This window comes from Denticeps clupeoides, chromosome 14 (genome assembly GCF_900700375.1).
Source record: "Denticeps clupeoides chromosome 14, fDenClu1.1, whole genome shotgun sequence".
Taxonomy (NCBI): Eukaryota; Metazoa; Chordata; class Actinopteri; order Clupeiformes; family Denticipitidae; genus Denticeps; species Denticeps clupeoides.
Genome location: NC_041720.1, coordinates 14935918 through 14961739, shown reverse-complemented (window position 1 = coordinate 14961739; position 25822 = coordinate 14935918). Strand labels below are relative to the sequence as shown.

The 25822-nt window shown below is 42.5% G+C and overlaps 1 protein-coding gene across 2 annotated transcripts in view; it reads left to right on the top strand.

Moving 5' to 3' along the window:
• Positions 1-25822, top strand: part of brf1b (BRF1 general transcription factor IIIB subunit b) — a 70168-nt gene that overhangs the window by 30557 nt on the left and 13789 nt on the right. For both annotated transcript variants that reach the window (XM_029002232.1, XM_029002233.1), the window contains 9 exons: positions 257-350; positions 1975-2101; positions 2373-2412; positions 2559-2651; positions 4769-5059; positions 20229-20290; positions 20826-20907; positions 21243-21295; positions 22563-22831. In XM_029002232.1, the coding sequence (XP_028858065.1) occupies positions 257-350; positions 1975-2101; positions 2373-2412; positions 2559-2651; positions 4769-5059; positions 20229-20290; positions 20826-20907; positions 21243-21295; positions 22563-22831 (1111 nt within the window). The remainder of the gene's footprint in view (positions 1-256; positions 351-1974; positions 2102-2372; positions 2413-2558; positions 2652-4768; positions 5060-20228; positions 20291-20825; positions 20908-21242; positions 21296-22562; positions 22832-25822) is intronic.

The window sequence follows — 25822 nt, the reverse complement described above, 5'->3', positions numbered from 1 at the left end:
CTGGGTTGAAAATTGTGTCCAAGAGGTCAGGTCGGATACATACTCTTAAATGATAAGCTATTGTGGGGTGTTTAGCTGTAGCTGATAATTAATCAGATGAGATGAATGAAGAATAAAGGAAAACACAGATGTGTCAGGCCATGAAAACATAGTCCCCGTCCCCAAATACCCGAATATCCCAGGTCGGCTGCATGCATCCTACAGATTAGCACCACACACACACACTCTCACTCCACCGCTTCCTGTCACCCCGTAGCACTGTTGGTGGCCGCGCGCATGCACGAGTTCCGGCGCACAGTGAAGGAAGTCATCTCTGTGGTGAAGGTCTGCGAGGCCACGCTGAGGAAAAGGTAGGATTTGGGAGCGTGCTGATGCTTTCCTGTTCCTCTTCCTGCTTCTGTTCTTCTTCTCTACACTTTCATCTGGATTTAGGGCTTCAGAGCCCATTGAGCTCCAGTCAGTACATTTTGTATTATGTATTTATTAAGGATGTTGTAAAATCTGAATTTATTGTAGATATTAGTGTATTATTTTTATTAGATGTAATAATCTGCAGTCCTTTTTGTGGTACTTTGCTACAAATGACACTGATTGATAAAAGTGAAGTGATTGTCACTTGTGATACATAGCAGCACAGCACACGGTGCACACAGTGAAATTTGTCCTCTGCATTTAACCCATCACCCTTAGTGAGCAGTGGGCAGCCATGAGAGGCGCCCGGGGAGCAGTGTGTGGGGATGGTGCTTTGTTCTGTGGCACCTTGGCGGATCGGGATTCGAACCGGCAACCTTCTGAATACATAACAAGAGTTGGACTTTATATTCTAATGAAAGAAATGCATCAATTCCAACCCTAATTAAAAAAATCATAAGTCTGATAAAATGCATGACTGTTTATCTATTTTGCAGGTTCAGTGAAATTTGGGTTTTGCTACGCCAGCCACTGCTGAAATATTCATAGTTCAAGTACTTTCTGGATTCATTCTATGCTTAGTTGTGAAATAAACCGAATTAAATAGCAAAAGCCAAATTCGTTGGCTGTGTGAAGGGTAAAGTATGATGACAACCCGTCAGGTTGTGCCAGGGCGAGGACTCAAGTCAGCACGTTAGGAAACGTGATGTTTGAGGCTCTGAGTGAAGTATCTTGCCTGGCCTGAGTCTTTCGTGGCGCTGGGTGTAATGAGAAATGTGGTGTGACAGATGGTGTCATCACAGAGTTGCTAAATTAGACATAGCGTGCGAGGCCCGTTTGCTAGTGTAAAGTTAAAGGCCTCCTCAGGAGTTACATAAGAAAAGAATCGCTAACTTTCATTTTTGTTTTTCATACGTAAAAACGTAAAAAGTGTATATTGATTAGGCTCATCATTTCATCGTCCCTGCGTTAATTCACTGTACATATGACAAACTGAAACTGAACTGTGACTGAATCGTAGTCATTCCATATGCTCTATCCCGCTCCTGTCAACACTAGTGAACCCATCTAACGTGCAGCGTCCAAAATATACCCCGTAGGGTTAAAATGTACAATGTAGATTCAGATTCACTTGTTAGAATCTGTCCTCTATCCATAAATTTCTGCGCCACCTTAACATCATGACATAGACTATAGTTTGTTATGAAATGAACTTTTGATTCCTTGTAATGAACGTGGCTGTAGTACTTGGAGTGTTGCTATTCTCAGTCATGTAAATTACACGTGACTTTGAAGAGCTAAAATGAAGGCTAAATAAAGACTAAAAATCACCACGGTTTTTAAATGGCTGTAAAAATAGGAGTAGGCCATTTACAAGCAGCACTGGTGTGTGTAGTTATAAATTAGAGTCACAGTTGATCTTAAAATAGCCATAAAATGTGTCTAAATTGTAGCAGCCTGGAGACCCGAGGACCATTAGGTTTCACCAATGAAACACATCAGAGCTTTTAACAAAACACTTTCCACGCTCTCACCTTCAGTCTGTTCTGTTCTGGCCGACAGGCTTACCGAGTTTGAGGACACGCCGACCAGCCAGCTGACCATTGATGAGTTCATGAGGGTAGACCTGGAGCAGGAGTGTGACCCTCCCTCATACACAGCAGGCCAGAAGAAGCTCAAGATGCAGCAGGTCTAGTGTACTGTGTGGGTTTGGGAACAATCAGGGATAAGTTGGGTGGAAAGTTACTAGAAGATGAAATGTTACCATCTAGGTTGGACCGTGGACCAAACTTCCAGCAACCTGTAGCAATTTACTAAAAGTCAGCAAATAAAAATGGATCTGGTCTCATTAGTTACTGTAGATGTCTTTGTAACACAGATTGCTACAAATCATTGGGAATAGTGGTTGGACGTCTCTGCCAGACTGTTCTTTAATGGATATTTCTTTATTTTCGCTACAGCTTGAACAGGAACTGGCCCAGAAACTTGACGAATACCAAGGTGATTCAGAAATAAATCTTCTGAAATAAAAACTTGTTCCCTGTAGAATGGCTTTACTCAGAATTCAGTGTCCATACTGATGTATTGGAGATGGCACTGCGAATCAGAATAAGTGAGCAATGTCCCCTTTTGGTCTGGTCCTGTAGGAGAGATCAGCGTGTACAAGGATGAGATTGAGAACGAGCTGGAGAACAGCAGGACCAAACTGAGAGGAATTTACGCTGCATATGCCAAACAAGGTACACACAATTCATTGTTTTCCCTCTCATATCTGGTGTTGGTTAAAAACCATTTTGGGGAAGTCTGTAGGAAAATATATACCTGAGCGACTTGTTAGAAACAGATCAAGCACATAAGAAAATTTGCATGATTATTAATGTTGTTCTGGTCCCTTTCAACCTGGTGAGAAAGGAATGGTCAATACATTTCACATTCAGTATATGCAGTTTCATCATTTTTTCCATGTTCAAATGATCTCCAGCTCATTATCTTGGACAACCTATGCAGACACAAAAATCTAGGTTCAGTTAGAAACGATCCTTTCTGTGCAACTGTTTTAAGCTGCATTAAGATCATTTAAAAAAAGGTTTTCTAATAATCAATGAGGCTTTTAAAGTGACTTATTGTTGCAAGTAATGGGCAGATATTCTCTACATGGATGCAGATATTCTATTCATCAGCGTCCAATAGCCTCATACTCGTTTACAACATTAACAAAGTCTGGACAATCTGGACGTAACTTTTCTAAATGACTTTTCTCTTCTTTTAATAAACATTCATTTTGAAGGCAGTTCTCTTTTGAAAGCAGCATTTTACGGCAGCATAAGGGCACTGAAGGGAGAAGTGCTGTGCCATTCGGGAGGCAGCGAAAGATGCCTTGGCAGGCAGCGGACTTCTTTTGGCCAAATTTTGAATCCTGTTGCACTTTCTCTGCAATGGCAGTTAGGCTTTAAAGCGTTTAGTCTTCCAAATAAAGCTGCTGGCGAATTAAAGGGGAGGCGAACAGGCGTGAGGAGACATGCATTGGCAGAAGTCAAGTTGGTGCTAAAAAGTTTTTTCTGACAAAAAAATTCTTCTCACCTCTGCGAACATTTCAAATTGATCCCAGTGGTTCCAATATCATGCTACGGTAGGTGAACTGAGGCACAAATAATGCCAGCTCTCCTACGATAAATAGAATTCGAGTTTTGTATAATGGTATAGGTTCTTTACTGCAAGGAGACTGTAAGATGTTCATTACGATTTTACTGGAGGCTTATAGTGTAAAATGTAAAGTGATGACAGCATTTCAGACCCTTTGTTTGTCTCAGCCACCTTAAATTAGACAGCGGGGATGAAAGAGTTCCTGTGTTGAGAACTTGATGCTGCTTCTCCTTCACTTTTGTTAATGATCATCTCATGTAGCTGCTAATGATGCTGACAACCGTATATAAAGCAGGCAAGGAGGCTATGAGAGATAACTCTGATTCATGAAACATGCTTCGTTTCCTCCTATTCTTGTTGTACTTACATTAACATTTACAGCATTTATCAGACGCCCTTATCCAGAGCAACTTACAATCAGTAGTTACAGGGACAGTCCCCCCTGGAGCAACTTAGGTGTCTTGCTCAGGGACACAATGGTAGTAAGTGGGATTTGAACCCTTATACTTTATTCAAAATTGCCTGTGTCCTGGTCTCCATAGAGTTGGGTTTTCCTAAATCTAAATTGTTAACATATTTTTACGTAAAGGCAAAACCTTTTTTAAAAAAAAATGTATGCAAATAAATGAGTAATAAAATGACAAATAATTTCTTGTAAATAGAAAAAAAATTCCAGATAACCACCAACATTAATTGTCTGTCGTTTTAGATGCAAAATTGTGCTTCATTTATCGCTGTAACTAGAATGCCAATTAACCATGGTCAAGCGTAGCCCTGGTGGTAATGCCACCAAACATCGGACCAGAGGTGGGTCTGTGTTTGTTTCGCCATTACCCAGCTCCCCCTTCGTCTGCCAACACAGCCTGCAGCCACACGTGCCATAGGCCGCCCCACACATGATAATTAGAGCCAGATTGAATTTAGTTAATCATATTGAAAACGAGGTGGCAATTTAGCGTGCTATGATAATCGGACTCCAGCGCCTCGTTAAGCACTCCAGTCTCCACAGCCTGTTGTAATTACCGTGATGAAAGTAGGTTGTAGCTATGGTAACGGTAGTTGTAGTTGTAATACTGTTTACTGCTTGTTTGAAATCACGGCGGTGATTGGACAGTGACTGTATTACTTGCTTCTTAGTGAGCGCCGAACATGAACTTATTCATTTTCTGGTCCCCAAAAGGAAAAAAAAAAAAATCTTTTTCTTTTTTGTCAGATTTACATGAAGAGTTCCCCGTAGACACCGAGTTAACAGGCAGCGAAGGGGCAGAGGACGAGGAGGTGGAAGTGGCTGCCCAGCACCTCACACAGGACTTCGTGAGCCACCTGGTGTCCAGGGACACACAGGCAGACGAAGAGACAGAGCAGTCCGAGAGTAAAGAGCAACTCCAGCATCCTGAGAAGAAGCAGGTCCCCCTGAAGTCCATACTGGGTCCCCTGCCAACTGTCGCCAGTCTGGGCCTTAGTGAATCCATTAAAGAGTGCATTACTGAGCAGGAGGAAACTGGTGAGTCCTCATCTTCTGTTTATCCTTGAACCTCACCAGTTGATTCTTCTGTGCACATGGCATCGTAGTCCAGTGTGCTTGATGGTTGTTTCCATTCACACTCTAGCCAAGGCTCTACAGTGCAATGCATTAAATGGTGTTCCATTTTTACTGTGGTAAATAAAGAGACGAAGCTGCAGAGAAAACATCTCAATTAATGTAGTGACTTGACTGACTTTAAAAGCTGGAAGCACTCGTGTGCCCAGTGTTAAACTTATTCTGGAGCCCTATGGTATATATTAAAACTTGTCATAAAATATTATGTCATAATAAAATTATATGTACTTTTCTTTGACTAGAATATTGAATTTGCGTTGTTACCATTAAGAAACATTAATATTCAATGAACAATTTCTCTAATGTTCCTCATCTTTTTTTTTTTTTACTATTAATGCTCTTAAATTATAGTGTGTATTTAAGTTTATGTTCGGGTAAGTCACAGTTCAACCAATATTAATTTTGTTGACCTCAAGCTTGCAGAAATGTGACTTTTTGAATCAGTGCTGTTTGAAGAGTACCGCTTGTCAGTCTTGCAGTGAGGAAAGGGCACAAAGCCGGTAATGGCTCTGTCACAACGCTCTTCAATTGTAAAGTCGACTAGTGAGAGAAAGTGATTGAGGGTTGGAACACAACTTAAGTGCCTCTTTCACTTTATTCCACTGAAATATGGGCAAATAGTGGATATTTCTGTGCTCCATGTAAAAATGGAATGCAGGCCATCAAGTACTTTAAATCTTGAAGAATCAGCACCACATTTACCAAAGATACAGAATGAGAAACATTTGACAAGAGGATTTTTTTATTGAAGCATTTTTACTTTTCCACCTCCTTGACCTCTTTTTCATACACCTGTAGAATGTTCACATTCTGGTTTCCACTCCTCATGTGATTGCAACTTCATGGGGCCTAACTGTTATATTTTTTTATTTAAAAAACTGGGTCAAACCGATGCCCCTTCCACAGGGAGAGACACCCTGATCCAGAGTGAGAAGGTATTAACTTTAGCGCTCAGCCTTACTGGACAATCAATAAATCTCGATCTTCACTCAGCACTAACATCACTAACCTTTCAAAATCAGTTCTAAGTCTTTAGATGTTACCTATTTGTGGGAGGAAAATGTGGCCTCTGGAGTTTCAGGGTTGAACTTAATGCTGCAGTACTCCATGTCTATGAAAAGTCACCAGACATCATGAAAGGTAGAATATTTAAAAATTAATTTGGCAGTTTTGTCTTAAAAATTACTTTCATGACATTTTGCTTACAGATGCCGGCTCTTCTTTAAGCAGACATGAGTGTAAAATTAGTCGTTCAAATACCCTCTTAGGGACCCCAAGACAGAGGTCAAGTTTAGATGAGATCTAATCTAAGAAATGTATTTAAAGGGAATCAAAAACAAATTGAACCAATATATATTTTCGGAAATGTAAATAAGATATAAAGAAATTGTGATATAACTATGAAATCAACTCTAAAACCTTTTAAACAAGGTTTAAATATGGCCCTGAAACAGTATACGCATAATGATTTTTCTGTTAGCCTGCAGACGTAGTCCTGTGTTGAACCACAGCTTACAATCATCCGTGAATGTGCCAACGCTATCGCAAAAGTGCCAAAAATACTTAACATACTCACTATTCTTACCTATTTTCTTACATCACTCACTCACTTACTTACTCCATAGCTGCTAAGTCTTGCTACTCACGGTCGTGGCTGCCAGAACCAGTCCCGGAACGCTGGGCGCAGGGCATGGATTCACACACTCACTCACACACAGAAAATTCAGGCTTGCCATTTCACCTAGTGCACATGCCTTTGGTCGACGGCAGATGAAACCCACACCAACACAGGGAGAGCATGCAAACACCACACACACACAAGGTCCGAGTCGGGATTCTAACTCACAACCATGCAGGTGAGAGCCCACATCCCTAACTGCCACCGCACAGGCCTATTTGCTTAAAAAATCTCCTGAAATAAAAATAATGCTAAGGCTGTCCAATCTGGCAACAGTTAGTGAAAGGTCCTCCCTTCATTTAAGCTTTACAATTGATGGCCTTTGACACAATGACAAGCACTTCACTTTCACTTCAGAGTGACTTACAATCAGTAGTTACATGGACAGTCCCCCTGGAGACACTCAAAGTTAATTGTCTTGCTGAGGGACACAATGGTAGTAAGTGGGGTTAGAACTGATTTTCATCTGGTCGTCTCGTTGATACGCGACTATATTACCCACTAGGCAACCCACTACCACCTTTCTTTTTCCATTTTCTTAATTTTTTTTGGTCGTAATGACCATGTCCAATACCACACCAAACATATAGATTATCAGATCCCCTATTCGGGGAACTGGGAATCTGACATTGCTTGAACGTCTAATATAGCACAACAAAAATATCCTTCTTAATCTTACAAAAGCAGAATGCAGCTATATGTCCACGCAAGGCTTGCACATCAGCAGCAGCCCAGCCCTTCGATATGGTCATTCGGTCTCAGATTAGGATTACTTTGAGTTCAAGAAACAGCCATTTAAATGTCTGTTCTGGTCAAATATGTGCATGCTGTTGAGGGACTTGTGTGCTGAGATTAAAGGTCCCCTTTTTATTTTATATAGGTGTTAGTAGTCTCTTTCCAAAATTCAGGTATGGTGCGGAATTACGGGAAGTTGTTTTCCAAAAAAAAAATGTAATTAACCCACTGGATCTTCAGAGGCTCGCGTGATGGAACTAAAAAAATGTATTTGTGATCATTTTTACGACCAATCACTGAGCAACTGCAATGCTTTGCACGTTTGGAAGACATGACAGTTGGTGGAGATAATGTTTTAGGGGAGGGGAGGGAAATTCTCTTGGCGGAAAAAGAACGGGAGGTAACCTTTTCCCATATGACGATATAAGGGGCCAAATTCCAGATCCAACCATCTGAGCTGCCACTTTCTGAATGGCGAATGTTACGAGCCGGTCTAGGAGCTCCGGCCCATAACAAAAGAAAGGACACAAACGTAAACCAAAATATATTAATAAAGATGAAATACATAAGAAACAAATTACAACGATTAATGGCAAACAAAACAGGAAACCAGAGAAAATCTAACAAACACCGAAGCAGGCCGACACAACAAGTTGCGTCGCCTCCTAGGGGAAGCGCAGGGGAAATCAGAAGTGATGTCAAAGGGAAATGGTAGGAAGGCGGGAAGGGTGGATGGCACGGCAAGTGCAGCCCTGAAAAAGGAGACTGAGGCTCCTTTTATTCAGTCTGTCCCAAAGCAGGAACAGGTGGGCTCAATTTACAATCACCAGGCATCTGCAAACAACACAAAACACAGAACAGAAACACACCCAAAATACCAGGACGTAACACGAAGCCAAATGGCCAAATCACTCTTTACACCTATCGCCATTTCTAGCCACTGCAGAGCCATAGACGGGCTAAAGGAACAAGTATTAATGTTAAATAACCTCATAAAATGAAATTTTCATGTCATGGGACCTTTTAATGTTAATTTGACCAAACACTTAATCATTAGAATGGTGTTAACCCATGCCAAGCACACCACCCAGGGGCATTAATATACTGAACCATTTTTGTGGAATTCAGGGGGATATATATATATAAACACACACATACACACACTCACACACACACACACACACTTGTGGATATTTGAGCCATTAGGGTCTATTTGTTTTAGCTTTATAATATATATGTTTTAGGGCTTATAATGTCATCTTCTCACACCCCAAATGTGTTCAAAATGTCAAAAGAATAAACCTGGCAAAAATTGGACTGGTTTTGAGCTGCTCACTCCATCCTACATGTCTAGTCGCACTAGTGGATCAGTCTCCCGCCCACCCAAAAGGTAAAATGTGATGGGATGGGACCAAGGAAATATAATCATTTATTTTTTCCCCATTACATTGAGTGGCACCCTAATATATATATATTATAATATATATATTATGGTCTGATGTGTTCAAACGGACGACTTGTGCAGTGAGCACAATTTCAGTATCCCTGCATATTACTCTGTATTGATCTGCTAATTTTTGATTCAGCGATTACAAAAGTCTAAGTGAATATTGATTGGAAACAATTTTGCCTTTGAATCGATTTGTTAACATTTACAAGCGACCACTGCAGATCTTGTACATGGTTAATTATCACCGTACCTCAATAAACCCTCCAGACTGGTCTGATAATTAAAGGGTAAAATTTCCCAGAAGACCCTTCTCCGTAATCACCATGACTCAGACTTCAGCACCTGCTCACAGGCTAACCTCCGACTATTCCACAACCCCTGACCTGCGACCCATGACCTCTCCTTAACCCTCGGGTTTCCGCAGACATTCCTGCTTTCTTCACTCTCACTCCTGGCTTCATTTTTTCTCTTTTTAAGTTTTTTTTAATCAGCGACAGGGCTGCACGATTCCCCTCAGGTACTGGAGCCCCGCTCCTCTCCTTTTCTGTTCCCGCTCCCCGAACGCTGTGTAATAAAGCTTTGTCGGGCAGGGGTGGGGGTGGGGTTTGCTGGGAAGATTTTTATGGCTTCTAAATAGGAGTCAGGAGGGGAGGGGGAATGATGGTGCAGTTGCGAGCGCTTGTATTGTCCCCGTCGTTATCCTTGTGCCCCACAAGCTGATGACTCTGCAGAAGAAGAGACTCTCTGTTCCCGAGCGCTTCGACTTGTAAACACAACTGCATTGTAGTCCCCCCCCCGCCTACGCAGTGAAAAAAACCCCTCCTTATTCACTCTTTGCAAAGCTGCAGAGCACTTCATCCCGATAACGCGTGCACGTCTGTGTCTCTCTCCCGCTCTCGCTCTCTCTTGTTTATCTCTGCTCCTCTCCATGTCTGCCTGCATTTTCCCTGCGGCTGTGTGATTATTACCCCATGTGTGGTTAATACCCGACCAAGAGTTTGTGAGCATCCGCCTACTGTGTATTTACTCGTTTAGTTTGAGCTAGGAGATGTTTACCATAAAATACACTCTAGTACGCAATGAATTTGTATTGGGTCATGTAAAGGATCATTATATCGTATAGATAAATAACATAAAACAGCTTAATCAATACAGTATTTGACAGCCACCGATTGTGCAAATTGTCCCATTTAAGAAGATGAGAGAGGTCTGTAATTTTCATCTGTGAGAGACAGAAGGTAAAAAATCCAGGAAATCACATTGTATTATTATAAAAAAAATTATTTTCACAATGGTGAAGAGAATAAGGATAGCGCCTACAAACTAGCAAGAATTCTGACCATCACAGACCTGTTACCTCTTATTTAAGATGTTCCACACCTCACCTTCAAAGTCAGACCCCAACCTCTACCATGGCCAAGACCAGAGAGCTGCCTAAGGACACCAGAGACAAGACTGTACACCCGCACAAGACTGGGATGAGCACATCTACAGTAGGCAAGCAGCTTGGTGAGAAGAGAGCAACTGTTGGAGCAACTGTTAGAAACACTGACAATCTCCCTTAACCTGGGGCTCCATGCAAGATCTCACCTCATGATGTATATGTGATCTTGAGAACAGTGAGGGAACAGAGCTACATGGATGGAACTGGTCAATGACCTGAAGAAAGCTGGGACCACAGTAACAAAGGTTACTATTAGTTACACACTACCTCATCATGGATTCTGCATGATCTGCATGATCCAGAGGAGGATTGGGAGAATGTCATGTGGCCAAAGGAGACTAAATAGAGCTTGTGTTTGGAGGGGGAAGAATGCTGAGTTGCACCCAAAGAACACCATACCCACTTTGAAGCATGGGGGTGGAAACATTATGCTTTGAGGCAGCTTTTCTGCAAAAGGGACAGGATGACTGATGCATATTTTTAAAAAAAGGATGAATGGGGCCAGGTTTCGTGAGATTTTGGGGAAAAATCTCCTTCAATGTGTGAATGCATTGAAGGTGAAATGTGGCTGGATCTCCCAGCATGACACTGATGCCGAAAACGCTGTCTGGGCAATGAAGGAGTGGCTACGTAAAAAGTATTACAAGGTTCTGGAGTGCCTAGCCAGTCTGCAGACCTCAATCCAATAGGGAATCTGTGCCAAGCGACAGCCCCAAAACATCACAGCTCTTGAGAAGATCTACCTGGAATAATGGTCCAAAATACCAGCCACAGTAACTGCAAACCTGGTGAAGGCCTACAGGAAACGTTTGACTTCTGTCATTGCCAACCAAGGCTACATTACAAGTATTGAGGTGAATGCTTGCTATTGACCAGATACTTATTTTCTGCACCATTATACAAAAATTTTTTGCACAACATTTACAGCATTTATCAGATGCTGTACAACGTAATACAGCCAAAAATGAACCAAATGAAGATATAAATATGTACATGCTTGACATTACATTGCAGCTATTCTTATGACAAGAAAATGTAGTGGTGGTAGCGGAACACCAGTAGTAGCGCAACATAGTAGTGCGATGTCAAGTACAAGATAAGCAGTAATGCAAGTTTCATTTTAGTAAGAACCTGTAGGAGCTTCATAGCAGTGCATTTATGTCAATGCACTAAAAATGAAATTTTTTTCCTAAGATCAGAACAGAGACACTGGGGGAAAGAATTATACCACTAGAATGGCAGCTAGAGAGCGTGATGAGGAGAGTGACAGTGCAGGGCTGAGCGTGTGAGGTCTGACAGATGGTTCCATCATTCTGAGAGGCTGGCAGGGTCACACACTGTGCCTCTCCAGGCTGTATCTCTCTTGTCTCTCTGAGCTCTGAGCGCTGCACCCCAGCAGCCTGGCACCACACTGTGCATCTGCCCTGAATAGGGCCTGGGGTGAGGGGAACGGATCCAGAGCCCCCGAGAAGTGCAGGCGGCAGAAACAGCGACCTCCTTCTCACCCAACATCTATTTAAAGCAGACCCACTTCCCAGGAAGTCCTTAAAAATGTCCCTGAAATGGATTTTAAGTGGTTCAGGCATATGTAATCCAAAAAAACAAAACAAAAAAAAGATTATTCATATCAACACAGTTCGATTTGAGAAAAAGGACTTCCACAATCTTAATAAAAAAAAGTCTTGTTTCACATTCAAAATATTAATGAACAATGGACATTTTTAAGTCTTTATTTTCCTCATATTCAATTGTATTGGGTTGTGTATAGGATCATGTTATTTAGATATATCGCTATTTATCTAAATGTACAAGCACAACTAAGCCAGCATGTCATGGCCACCAAAATAAGAACTGCAGCAATGTTTACATAGACGGTGTGTCAAATGAACGGCAGGGATCACGTTGAAGAACCTTGGTTAAAGTTTTCCTGGTGCCGTGTCAAACAAATAAATTACACACACTGCAGCAACGCAACAGACTATGGGATTCACTTGATAAGGCTCCCTTCTTGTACTGAAGATCCCATTCCCATTCCACCACACACACAGATCCATATTTAAAGTTACAGCGTTTATCAGACGCCCTTATCCAGAGCGACTTCCAATCAGTAGTTCAGTCCCCCTGGAGACACTTGCTCTGGGAAGTGGGGTTTGAACCTGTGGCTGTGTGGAAAGAGTGTCTTACCCACTAGACTACAAGCACCCTATGCATCATGGTTGTGACTCATTACTCCCATAAGCAAAATTATTCTGTGAATTACCAGATGCTTACCAGATTCTTACCAGTTGCGAGCACCTTTATTGACCTCTAACAATGACGAGTCTTGGTGACATTTTGTTTTTTTTTTCCTCTCCCCATTGTGGTTGACCTAGAACACCTCGCATGGCTTGACATTTCATAAATTCTCTGACGCAATGAGCCGGCTATGAAGATTGGGCCCTTATCAAAGTCAGTCTGGTCTTCGACAGCTTTGTGTAAATTGTATATTGGCTCATTAGTGAGTGTGTCACAAATTAGTGTGTCACACATGCACGCGACTGTCCCATGAATTGGCTATTGATGACCCCTTAGCCATAGTTTTTTTTTTTGTGAACTTCATTTGAACCTTGCCATTTCAAACCGGGCAGTGACTAACATGCCTACCACAGCCAGGCCGACCTGCTTCATTACTTTCTCAGTGGTTAATTATGTGGCGCTTAACTGCACTTTATCGTATTTTTGATTAGACAGTACTGAAATGCCAACAGAAATCCATGACAGTTTTGTCACATAGTAGCCTTGTACCCAGACAGTAAAACTGTTTTCTCTAAATAAATAAATACGAAATCTTGGTCACTTTTGTCTACAAATCAAGGAAAACAGTATGTGTGTTTCGGTTGGGGCAGTGGTGGCCTAGCAGTTGAGGAAGCGCCCCCCCCCGTAAATCAGAAAGTTGTCGGTTCAAATCCCAAGCAGCCAAGGTGCCACTGAGCAAAGCACCATCCCCACACACTGCTCCCCGAGCGCCTGTCATGGCTGCCCACTGGTGATGGTTAAAGTTGACGGTTAAAAGCTGAGGACACATTTTGTTGTGTCACCGTGTGCTATGCTTCACTTTAACAACATGCCATCTGAACAGATTCAGTGTGAGTGGAAGTTTATTCTACTGTATTTTTACCATGATGGAGATCTGGTATTGATGGGGCATTAGTAATGTTTTTAATGTTTTTACACACACACACACAAACACACACACACACACACATATATATATATATATTCCTTTTCAGTGAAATTGCAGGAACGATTGCAAATATAGTTTCTTTTTTTTTATTTATTTATTGGTTTATTATTAATTGATTATTCTTTTTGTTTAATTTATTTTTAAACAAAATGCACTTTAGAAGTTTTCCACAAGCCGGCAAAAGAACACAGAACATTGATAGATAAAATGTCAAATGCAGCAAAATAAAAAAATACCTGCAAAATAAGGAAATAAATGAACAGAGCAGCACATATTCTCCAATGAATCTACATCTGGTTATATTGAGTGGTGTTATCCTGTATGCAGAAGCTGTTGATGGCTGTACCAGCTTTTATCCTGGGTTTGGGCAGACAGTAAAACTTAAGACGTTTGTTTTCAACAGATAGAAACCCAGTCTGTCTGCCATAATGGGAAATGTGGAAATGGTTGCAGCAATGGTGCTAAGTTGCAAGGGGTTGTCTAAAATTTTCAATTACACTTCGATTGCAATTACAATTCCAAAATCCATGTACTCATCAAGGTCAGTCTCGAGTCACTCAAGTAGGTTTTCAACCATCTATGTTGCTTCAGGCCAGCAAGACTACAGAAGTGCCAACTAGACTGCACAGACAAAAGCAAAACACATAAAACAGAAACTGTTTCAAGAGTTATTGACATGACAGCATAATGAAAAAATCATGTGAAAAAGTAAATAGGCCGAAAAAAATAGTGGTGCATGATATTGTCTCATGTACATTCTAATACATGTCATTCTGAGGTAGGCAATTAAACCCTCAGACAATCATCCCCACATCTAAGACTTTTAGGCCTTAGCTCAGACACCCACGGCCAGTTGGCAGCTTCCCGCACTCACCCTGGCAAGAGGCTTTGAAGAGGCTCGGCTGGCACAGCCGCATGATCCCTCTATAGCCCTGCTGCCTCTCTATTACAGCGTTACCAAGGGCTTCACTCGTAAAACCGCAGGCTTAAACCAGCACACGGTGTCCTGCGACCTGCACCGCGCCTCCATCGCTGTGAGAGTAGGCCTAAAGTAGGTCTATAGGTATCTGTCTTTGCCTGACTTTGTGGGCTACTTCAACCCTGTGTTTGTTGTTGACTGTGTGTGTTCTTGATTTCCGGATCGTGTTCGCCTGTGTTGCTCTGTATAAATCTACCCTGGTTGTATCTCGTCATTGTCGGGTCATCATGCCTGCTTCCCTGTCCTGTGTACGCTTGCCCTGGAATAAACCACCTCACTGTGTTAGTCATACAATTGTGTTTTCTTGTTTCTTGCCAGCATTTTCTGCAATTGCTTATTCCTAAGCAGTTATGGGAAATTCACAGTCACCAATTCACTTAGCGTACATGCCTTTGGATGGTGGGAGGAAACCAGAGCACCAGAGCATGCAAAATCTGCACAAGGTCTGAGTCGGGATTGTATTTTTTCAAAAAAGTGTCACTTCAGATTAACATTACTAGGACCAAGTTGAATACTATGGGCAGTATATGCCCTGGCCAGTTTATAACAGAAAACTCTACTTCCTCATTTTTAAACCTTCTCTTGACCCACATGTACAACATTCTCTTCGTCTCCTCTGTAATTGTTTTTCATAAAAAAAATGAAATGCTTTCGTTTCACTGCTGCAGCCTGCTCTGCACCACACCCAAGGTGGGGTCTGCATACAACACAGAGACCAATTGTAAAATATTGATATGATGGCATATTGGTGCGCTGATGCATCTGTGTGTGATTGGTTGCGATGGGCTGGTGACCCCAGGGTGGGACGATGAGACGAAACTTAATTGCTGGAGATGACAGCTAAACTAAATTTATGGAATTATCAGAACTAAGTATTTGTGTACTTCAAAATAAGGACGTAAACCGTGATGTGAGCAGCAACCCTCCACTTTCTCACTCCTTGTCTCTGGTGACAGCTGGAGACATTTTCCAGAGTGCTGTCATTTCAATTCATAGAATTATGACATGACGGAGGATGCTTCATTTCAACCTTTCAAAGCTTTTTCTTATGCAGTCAGGCCCGCTGGTATAAACAGATACATGAATAATCATGGCTAATTGAATAATAATATGCCACCTTAATGCCAGATATTTAACTATACGGTGTGTAAATTTAGGCTTGGGTGCGTTGCATTATGTATGTTGCCGTGTTAAGTAGAATATTAGCAGTGTAATAAGACATGACATGCATTGCCTTGCAGAGGCACTTAATCCTCAGATTTCATTTCAGAGCAGAGTTGCACATTATGTAATTTAGATTATGTTCACTCAAGTGCACGATCACATCTCATGGTCCACTCTGCCATGAAATTTGCTGACTGTCAAGGGGACGTTGCTGACTTTAAGATCACCAGTGTGTCTCGGGTTAGCCAGTTGGCTGGAACGCACTGTAGTCATAATCAGCAGCCAAAACAAGCCATTCCCAGGTCGAAAGGTCCGGGCCTGTGTATGTAAGGGTCATGTGATCCACAAGGCGGCGGAGGAAATTACACGGTTTGTGGCTGACTCTGTCGCCGCTAATGCCGGGGTGTGGATGACAGAGCGCACTAGTGCCAGACACACCCTCGGTCCGGTCACAGCTCAGTACCGCTCCGTTCCCACTGGCGGGGCTGAGCCTGCAGCTGACCTTGTGTTAACCCCATGCTAAACTGGCGGCGCAAAGACCCTGGTAAGCTTCTCTCCATCAGAGTGAGCCATCAGGCCGGCTTATTGTCTATCCTACTCCAACTCTACCCCAACTTTCTCTCTCTTTTTCTATATTACCCACCCTGTCTTATTGTCCCAAAGTCCGCTGGCACTGTCCATCTCTGCTCACTATTGCCTTCTTCAACATTTCTACACACTTTTGTTAAAAGGGCAAGTGCCAGTCCATGTATTTTTCTTAGCACAGTCAAAATTAATAGATTTTGAATTTATAAATGTTTAGATTAATTCATTTAAAGCAATGAATGCAGCTGGATTTGGTGTGATGTTAGTGACACAGAACCAAATTCAGTAACGATCTTTGTATAAGCATTAGTCTGTACCTGATTAAGTCTTAACATTTACATTTACATTTACAGCATTTATCAGACGCCCTTATCCAGAGCGACTTACAATCACTAGTTACAGGGACAGTCCCCCCCCTGGAGCCATTTAGGGTTAAGTGTCTTGCTCAGGGACACAATGGTAGTAAGTGGGATTTGAACCCGGGTCTTCTGGTTCATAGGCGAGTGTGTTACCCACTAGGCTACTACCACCTCTTAATAATTGATTGATTCATTGTGATTACTTGCAATCACTTCATTGCAAAAAGCACAATTAATAAGTCGACATTTTTAATTAGTTAAACATCAGTTTACTTTTTAAACGAAGGGGTTACTATTTATTACGCCTGAGTGTTGTTGAAATAAACTGGCATCAGCAGATGCTTTTAAACTGCTAGCACCACCCATGCTGTACCGGGCGCCCGATCGATTTGTATATTCCAGTCATTTTTCAAGGGGACACAAGTGCAGAGCTGATAGAGACTGGATAGGTTTGGGAGCATCATGTGGCGTGTGGTAAAACACGTAAAACAGGACAGTGGATGCTATGCGCATTCTTTTTTAAAATGACTTGTTCAGCAGTGGCAGAAAAAAGCGAAGGCTACAGCCATCCTTTAAGGCTTGATGCACGTTGCACGCACGTCGATGGATCACATTAGCTGTCGCGGGAGCAACGTGTAGCAATAGATCACCAATAAAAACAGCGGCGTATGGAATCGATATCCATTACATGGTTGGAAAACACGGCGCCGGGCCCGAGCGTCAGATTATGAAGTGTAACGACCCCGGCCGTCTCCCGCGCCCGTCCTCAGAGCTGCGCGTTGGAGGAGGAACCTTCCCGAGATCTCACGGGTAGGCTCTTAAGATGGCTGACAGCTTGTGACCCAATTTTCCCCCTTCGCCGCTGCGGCTTTCGAAAAAAAAAAAAATGTGTCTGTTGTCCCTGGATCTGCCAGGTTGTGCTTTTCCGAGGCCCGTCTTCCCTCGGCAGCTCGTCGCGGTGACAGAATCAGAGCCGAGCTCTTGTGTTTGCTGCCGTAATGCGTAGGCGTGGCGTCGTCTCTTGTTTTCTACCTGCTGGCCCTTTGTTGGACATCCACTCTTCTAATGAAAGCGTTCAAGATCAGCTCACCGGCAGGCTTGTTGACTCGTGTTTATTTCGCCGTGACAGCGCGTGCATGCTTCCTGTCTACAGCGCACCTTGCAGACTGAAGCGCGTGGGGAGCATTCGCTGGCGTCACGTTGCCCACTTCTCCCACTCGATGGTGAATGAGATCATGTTTGGGTGTTTCAGGAGCGTTGAGGACGGGGGGGGGGCAGTCGTGGATTCTGAGGGACACCAGACAGGAGCGGGTCAACATGGGTTGTCCAGAATGAGGAAGCAATGTGCTTTCTTCCCTTCTTGTTTCTCTTGTTAGCATCTATTTCTGTAAATCAGACATTCTGGATATGAGTAAACATGCCTGGTCACGCTTTTTTTTTTTTTAAAGAATCCAAGTTTTATTTATGTTGATGGAAACAGGAGGATATTTTTCCATCAAATTATTTAAGGCATAACACGTAAGATTCACTATCGTATCGAACCGAATTCCGCAACAAAAGAGTAATTACGCCTATAAAAGTGTATTACGAATAAAAGGTATCATGAATAAAAACGAAAATAGCTTCTCAAGGAACCCAACGTTTAGTATGTTAAGTAGTCCTGGCATTTAAATACGGAACAAAAATTTCTGGCAGTTTTGCGAGCGTTTTGGCTCAGAAAAGCCTTTTCAGGCCCCTGATTGTGGACTGAAGAAACACTGCTTGTGATGTATTGACAAGAGTGTGGTTGTGTAGAATGAAGAAGTAGGTTGTATGAGAGCTCTCGGATTCGTAAGATTACGCAGCTAAAATCTCATTACCGAATTTCAAAGTCAAACTTGAGTGCTTTGAACTCAAGAATTAGCCCAAACTAATAGCTTTCGGTCTTAAGAGCCACCTACAGATGTGCCTGCCTTCATGTTGCCACGATTTGTGTCGTTTCTCCACCTTTTCCTCACTCATCCTGAGCTCAATTTGATGAATGTGTTCCGCCGGTTCCAGTGTGATGAGCGTCAGGTGACAGGAATGGTGGGTCATTGCATTACCACGCAGTGCGTCTATTGCCTAATTGCTCTCCGTTTGTAAGCTGGGAGGATTAATTGAATATCTTATCCTGCGCTTGAAGACAATTTGAGGACGTCTTAAATTCTTTTCACGTTCCGACAAAGCCTATTACTGGCAGTTATACAACAAAGAACTCGCAAGGCATGTATGATTGTGCCATTTGTCATAGTCTTGGAATACTGGAATATTCAGAAGTCAAACAAGCCAATAACCTTCTGTGTTGTATTTACAGTCGGGCGCCCTGGTGAAGGAACTTGTTGTGGTTTTGTCAGCGGGAAAATCGGGGAGTCACACCGGAGGGCGTGTGGTGTTTCAGGAAAAAAGAAATAGTAGAAGCACAACCAAATCGAGACTATAAAATATTAGTCAATCACATGCACAAAAATAGATCGCCTGACATCATAAGGAGTCCCCTTCCTTCAATTCAGCCACAACCAGGTCTAAAGGTGACACAACACAGGAAGGGGGGGACCCAAGCACTGATTTGTTCCACACATTTATTTCAAAATCAATTCAACACTCAATCAGCTCGGGACAGAGGGGAATGGGAAATGAGAAGGGGAAGGTTCGTCCTCACACCATCACCTGGAAATCAAACTGAAAACTCATCCGAGTTTAAAAAGACTGTAAAATACGCAAGTCACGTATCCCGTCATTCTTTTGGTTCGGTGCAACACCGGAACCCGGAGCACTTTTGCATGAACCCTTTTATAGTGCGGGGTGCAGGCGCAGGCGCTCAAGGGGGCGTGGCCTGCACTCAGTGCTCCAGGTACTCTTGTTGGGTGGGTGGAGCCATGGCGGGAACCCGTGACAATAGGTCTCTATTCATAAAATAATTTTGCCTACATTTTTTTCGACAGCTGTGAGGACTGTCAGTACCTCCTCCAGATGCTGATACTGGTGTCTTCAATGGCGGTTCGGGGATTGAACAACAATAGTTACAAGTCCGCCCCCTCTGCTGCTGAGCCACCACTTCCACTTCTTTTTGCAGAAGGGGTGCTAGAATACGTTACTTTTCTTTGTATATGTTGCTCAGATGTATTCTAAAATGCTCGTGGCACATGATACATACGTTTTCTTTAGTATTGTGTTAACACTGATATTGCACATAGAACAAGTTTTTTTTTTTATTCCATGCTTTACCAAAAGCTAATTCCAATTCAACCTTGGACATGTGGCTTCAACTAAAAGAAATCTCTCACAAGCAAAAACAACGGACAGTAGCTAACGTGAAATATACCATTTCCTCCACCTGGGCTGGGCAGGGTTAGGTCCCTGTACAAGATAAATCTGTCTTTTGAAATCACATTATTGCCAGGGTGAATCTGAGCCCCGCTGCTTCTCTGTCCTCAGATGACAAATCAGATAATGGCGAGCTGGACCTGGAGGGGATCGACGAGGAGGAGATTGAAAAGGTGCGTGGACCGATTTATACTGGTTTACCCCTGAAGAGACAAGGGGCTTTCATCTCCTCTGTCAGAGGGGGTCAGTTTTAAACATAGCCTACTGAAAGCCTTAAAATCTCATTCGAAATAGCTAAACCTCAACCTTTCAAGCCCAACCAAGTATTAATTCTATAAATGAAAATACTATCTTTGGTCTTCCTTGATTTATCATAGGTAATAGTCTAATAATTTGAGATATCTGTTTTATTTTTATTTTTTTAAGGGCATTATCTACGTAAACATAAGATGTATAGCATACATCAATGTAATTATGAAAGCAATGATTTTCAAATCCCGAACCATCAAGTGAACCATGAGCAAGGTTCACTGCACCTTTAATATCCCACTGCCCACTGCTCACAATGTGATTGGTTAAATGCAGAGGACACTTTCCTTGTGTGCACCATGTGCTGTCTTGTCATTATATATACACACACGCACACACACACACATGCATATATACATTATATCCCAATCTGACACCATATCCCAATCTCTTTATTAGTACATACTGAATGAGAAGGAGGTGCTGGCTAAAACGGAGCTTTGGATGGTGCAGAACGCAGAATATCTGAGGGAACAGAAAGGTAAGGGGGGAGGGGGCTTTACCTCCTCATTAAATCGTCTCATCTTAACTGCAATGAGGCTTTTCCACAGCCCGGCAGGTAGCCAGCATTCTCTAATAATGAAGGCTTCGCTGCTGATAAGAAGCGCTCGGCAAAGGAAGGGATTTCTCTCTTTTTTTTTTCCCCTCAGACTTCAAATGGACTTTTCAAACGCCTGCTCAATTTTTTTTAAGTGTATTTCTTATAGCCTTTTAGCAGACTATTTTTGGGCTCTAGATGAACACTGACGTACAAGACTGATACTTTTTGGTGTTTTTTTTTTTTTTTATGTCTGTGTCGGCCTTTCGCCTTTTCAGAAAAAGAGGAGAGAATTGCCAAGGAGAAGGAGATGGGGACGTATAAAGAAAAGGTGGGTGTATGTCTGTGTACAGGGCGGCAGGGGTCCCCGCTGCTCCTGCCCCCACCCCTGACTTTAAGGCATCTTTGTTTGAGGGGGAACTCATTCTTTCCATTGGCTGGCGAAAGACAGACCCTTCTCCAGTTTCCCACTCAGACATCTGCACTTCAGCTTTCTTGGGGCCAGCCCGCCTGGCAGAGGGCTTCGTTACGAGGTAGAGAGAGCTTGATATCCATACCAGATACGGTCACGCCAGTGTCTGTGGGCTTTGATGTGGTTAAGTGATTTGCTGTGGATGCATAACTAAACACGACCTTTTGGTGATTACTGACCAGTCCCGGCACTTGAATTGATTTTCCAGGGCCTTAATGAGATCCGATCATCTCTCTGATGACAGCTGGGAGCCAGACATCATTTCACTTAAAAGCCCAAAATGAAACATCAGTGCATGACAGCATACGTACAGTATTTTTTGGTAATTCATGTTGGCCTTCTTGCAAAGTGCACTGGATATTTTCTCCATGCACATTGTCTGGTGTTCAGTGTGACCAGTAACACACAGTTATATAATACATGCATAGTAGAATGTCGCTGTATCGTGGGTCTCCATGAACTTGGGTATGATTCAGCTGGCGGTTCCTCCGCTTGCTCTGCTGCTGGGCCATCACTTCCACTTTTTTTTTTACAGAAGGGGTGCTAGTACACCTTACTTTTCTTTGTTTATGTCACTCAGATGTATTCTAAAATGCTCATGGCACATTTCTTTAGTTTTTATACACATTTGAAATGTAGGTGCATGACATCTGTGCATTGAAATGCTGCCTCTGCAGATCCACAAACTTGCTTGTGTCTGATCAGTCTGAATCAAAAATGGTCTCCCAATGTGCTTTGGCCACCTAAATTTATCTGCCAAAACATTGCAACTGGCTTTTAATTAACAGCCCCGCAGTCTTAACTGTGCGACGTGAATGCGCTTTGTCAAAAGGTCTCTGGATATTTTGACCTAACTTAAGAACTTTCCAGTTGGCGCCACACTCCTCCAGTGCCTCTGCCAGAAAGAAAAGAAGAAGAAGAAATAATGCATCTGAGCCCCAATCGGCTGCCAGTTGGCACTTAATTACCGGCATGCATGTAGCCACCTAAATTAAAACGCCACCTGTGTAGCGCTACGCCAAAGGATGGCCGCTGCTGTCAGGCCACTGTAGGCATTAGATGAGCGAGCAGTGTGAACGGGCTTCGTCCCAGGATATCTCATTTCCGTCTGCCTGCGTCCTTGCAGCCTAGGAAGCCGAGCAAAAGGAGAGAGCCTATCCGGGCCAACACAGCTGGGGAGGCCATTGAGAAGATGCTGGAGCAGAAGAAGATCTCCAGCAAGATTAACTACGATGTGCTGCGGGACCTCAACAGCAAAGGCAGCGATGCCAGTTCCCCCAGTCCGGCAGAAGACGTGCCCGTCAGCTCCGGGCGCAAGAGGCTGACGCGACGCAAGAAGCAGCCCAACAAGAGCAACCTTGGCCTGGCAAAACCCGCGAGTCTCATGGGAAAGAGGTAGGCGCTTTAGAGTGCAGTTCTAGGTAATCTGTTGAATAAAAGTTCACTTAAAAAACTTAGATAAAAGGAAGATTTCAATTAGGGCTGGGCGATACGGAATAAAATTCATATTTCAATATAAATTGAACCGTAGACAGTAGATATTGCAGTAAATGATTTGATGAGTAAATTTACATGTGAAAGTGAAGTGATTGTAATTGTGATACACTGCAACACAGCACATGTGCACACTCTGCTTTTAACCATCACCCTTGGTGAGCAGAGGGCAGCCATGACAGGCGCCCAGGGAGCAGTGTGTGGGTACGGTGCCCCAGTAATGTAACTGTTTTTGAAAGGGTAACGTGTGCATAGCAAAGGCACCGCAATGCAGATACATCAGCATATAGCATATGGTGGTAAAACCATATACCAGATACAACAATATCTGGGCAGTGGACTTTCTGTCACACCCATGTATATACAGAAAGTCCTAAAATTTTATGTAATCACTTGCATCATACAAATATATATATATATACAATATTTAAATAACACTATGCTTGTTCATATTGTATCATGCAGTCCCTCCAGAATTCCAAGATTTTATTTCGTGATTTTAAATCATAATGACATTTTGCACAGCGCACCAAACTGGCTAGGACCGGCCCTGGTCATTTCCATGCACATGTGGCGCAATTCACAGTGACCTGTGACCGCCGGATTACTGACAGATTAAAAGATTGTTTTATTTTATTTATTGGGTCTGCAGTCTCTAGATTAAGGATTTATAGATAGATATATATACTTATTTATATTGCGTGGAGCGGATATTTCTGCGCTAGGCCGATATAATCTCTCTTATTGGCTGAATTTCCACCGCCTACCGTTTATACGTGCAACCCTAATTTTAATCAAGAAGGATTTCTGTTCCCCAAACACGTCTTGTCAGACGTTATTCACGAAGGAAAGCAGCACTGTCTGACAAATACAAATGAATTTAGCCTTTCAATTTACTACCAAAATGCTATATTTATTAATTTCATTGTCATATAGTATCAATTAACGATTAATCAGACAAAAAGAAAAGCAGCCTATATATTACTAAAAAGAACAAATGAACAAAATGAAAAAATAATCTGTGCATTGAATGAACTTAAAACTAGTTATTTTTTAGTTTTTACTCCTGCAATGCTAGTGGGTCTTGTGGCAAAATGTGACCAAAAAAATAAAGGAAAAAAAGAGAAATATGGTGTTAACCTGCTACCATGGCGACTAACAATCTGTCTTTATTCTTTTTTGGCTGACCTTCTGAGTCATTCCGAACAGGCGAAAATTTGTCATCCACTTTGTCCCAGTGCTGTCTGTCTGCTGTCACTTGGCACCCCACAATGCATGCTGGGAGTTGCCCCCATCTCAAATTAATCGTCCACAAGGGTCCCGGTTGTCCCCTGTGAGAAATTTAATGAACAAGAGGCAGACGGAGCCATGAGATCACGACTTCTGTGCTGACAGGCGACCGGCCATTTCTCATCCCACAGTCCATTCCAACCGAAACAGTCGCATTAATGATAATTACCAATCCCACATTAAGTTGCTGGATGGATAATGAATCAGACCTGTGAAGCCCTGTAGGAGCCCAGGCTGATTTGGTCTGATGAGAGTTAATCATGTGACCTTCACCGCTTCCTCCGGTGGTGAATATCAGTGGGTGGTGAGCTCTCTGTCTTCAACAGAAAGCTGTGAAATCAATTTTGCTGCTCTTTTGTCTTACAGTGACTAGATGTTATCATTATAATATGATGATATAGTATATTTGACAGCTTATTGTCTCCATAATGTTTCATTTGCAGTTAGAATTAAAAAATTCACCAGACTTAAAATTATGTTTTCTTGATAGGAGAGCTACTGGGCTGATAGAATTACATTGAATATTTTTTTGTAATTCCCACTATAATAATTATTAATTGATATCCAAAAATGTTAATAATTTCATACCTTTTTCTGGTTATGGTAAATGTATAATCAAAATGTAATTTTGCTTTGTTGTTTTTATTCGTTATTTTATGTAATACAATGTCAAATTATTTTATAGAACATAAATGGTGGGTGAATACAACATTATTACTAGAGTGAACCCATATATGGCACCTTTTATACAATCTTTGCAGCCTAAATGATCATATATTTATGCAAATCATTTGTTGGAGGATTAATTATTTTAGTGTTTCATTTTATTATTATAGTAACTAATACATTACATACATCTTGACAATGGTAATGGTAATGTAATGAATACGGACCCAGTGTATAGTAGCGATGGTGAGTGGCCGGATCCTGTGAAACCCATTGTGGGTGGATGACACTTTGGAACAAATAGGACAATAAAAGTGAATTTAGTTGGGCTTCCAGTGTGGTTCCTGCATGCTGGACTATGGGAGAGTGTCTCTGGTGCTGTCATGAAGGGCCAGCTCATCATTTGTGCCATTCAGGTCCAGTCATGGTCTAGCTGCTTGCACAACATAAGCTATTTCACGCCTATCTGCTCCTCTTTTGTGGGAAAGTGAGGCTAACTGTTGCAAGTATCTCCAGATTGGACGACACTGATTGTAGGATTGTAGGGCTCGATATTGTAGAAAACAAACTTTGGTTGCATGAGGGGAAAGGAAAACTTTACTAGCTGGTTATAGCCCTGAGAAGACATTACTCGCTACAGTCACCTCACCCCCGCCCTGCCCTTCAGCCAGCCGGTCACTGTCCCCACCCTCCCCACCCTAGGCCATCCACCCACACCAGCTGCCGTAGCAAGCCCCCTTTGCGACCTCCGGACCATCAGTGGTGGCAAGGCACTGTTCCAGCGGGGTCGGGGATAATTGTCATGCATTTTCCCTTTGTTTTTGCCCCCGTTACCCCTCATCCACAATTCCTTTCCTCTTAATGCTGCATGGGCACTTGCTTTGTTTATGAAGAGCCAATGGATGTGTGTACAGAAGGTTGACCCTCTCTGCATGT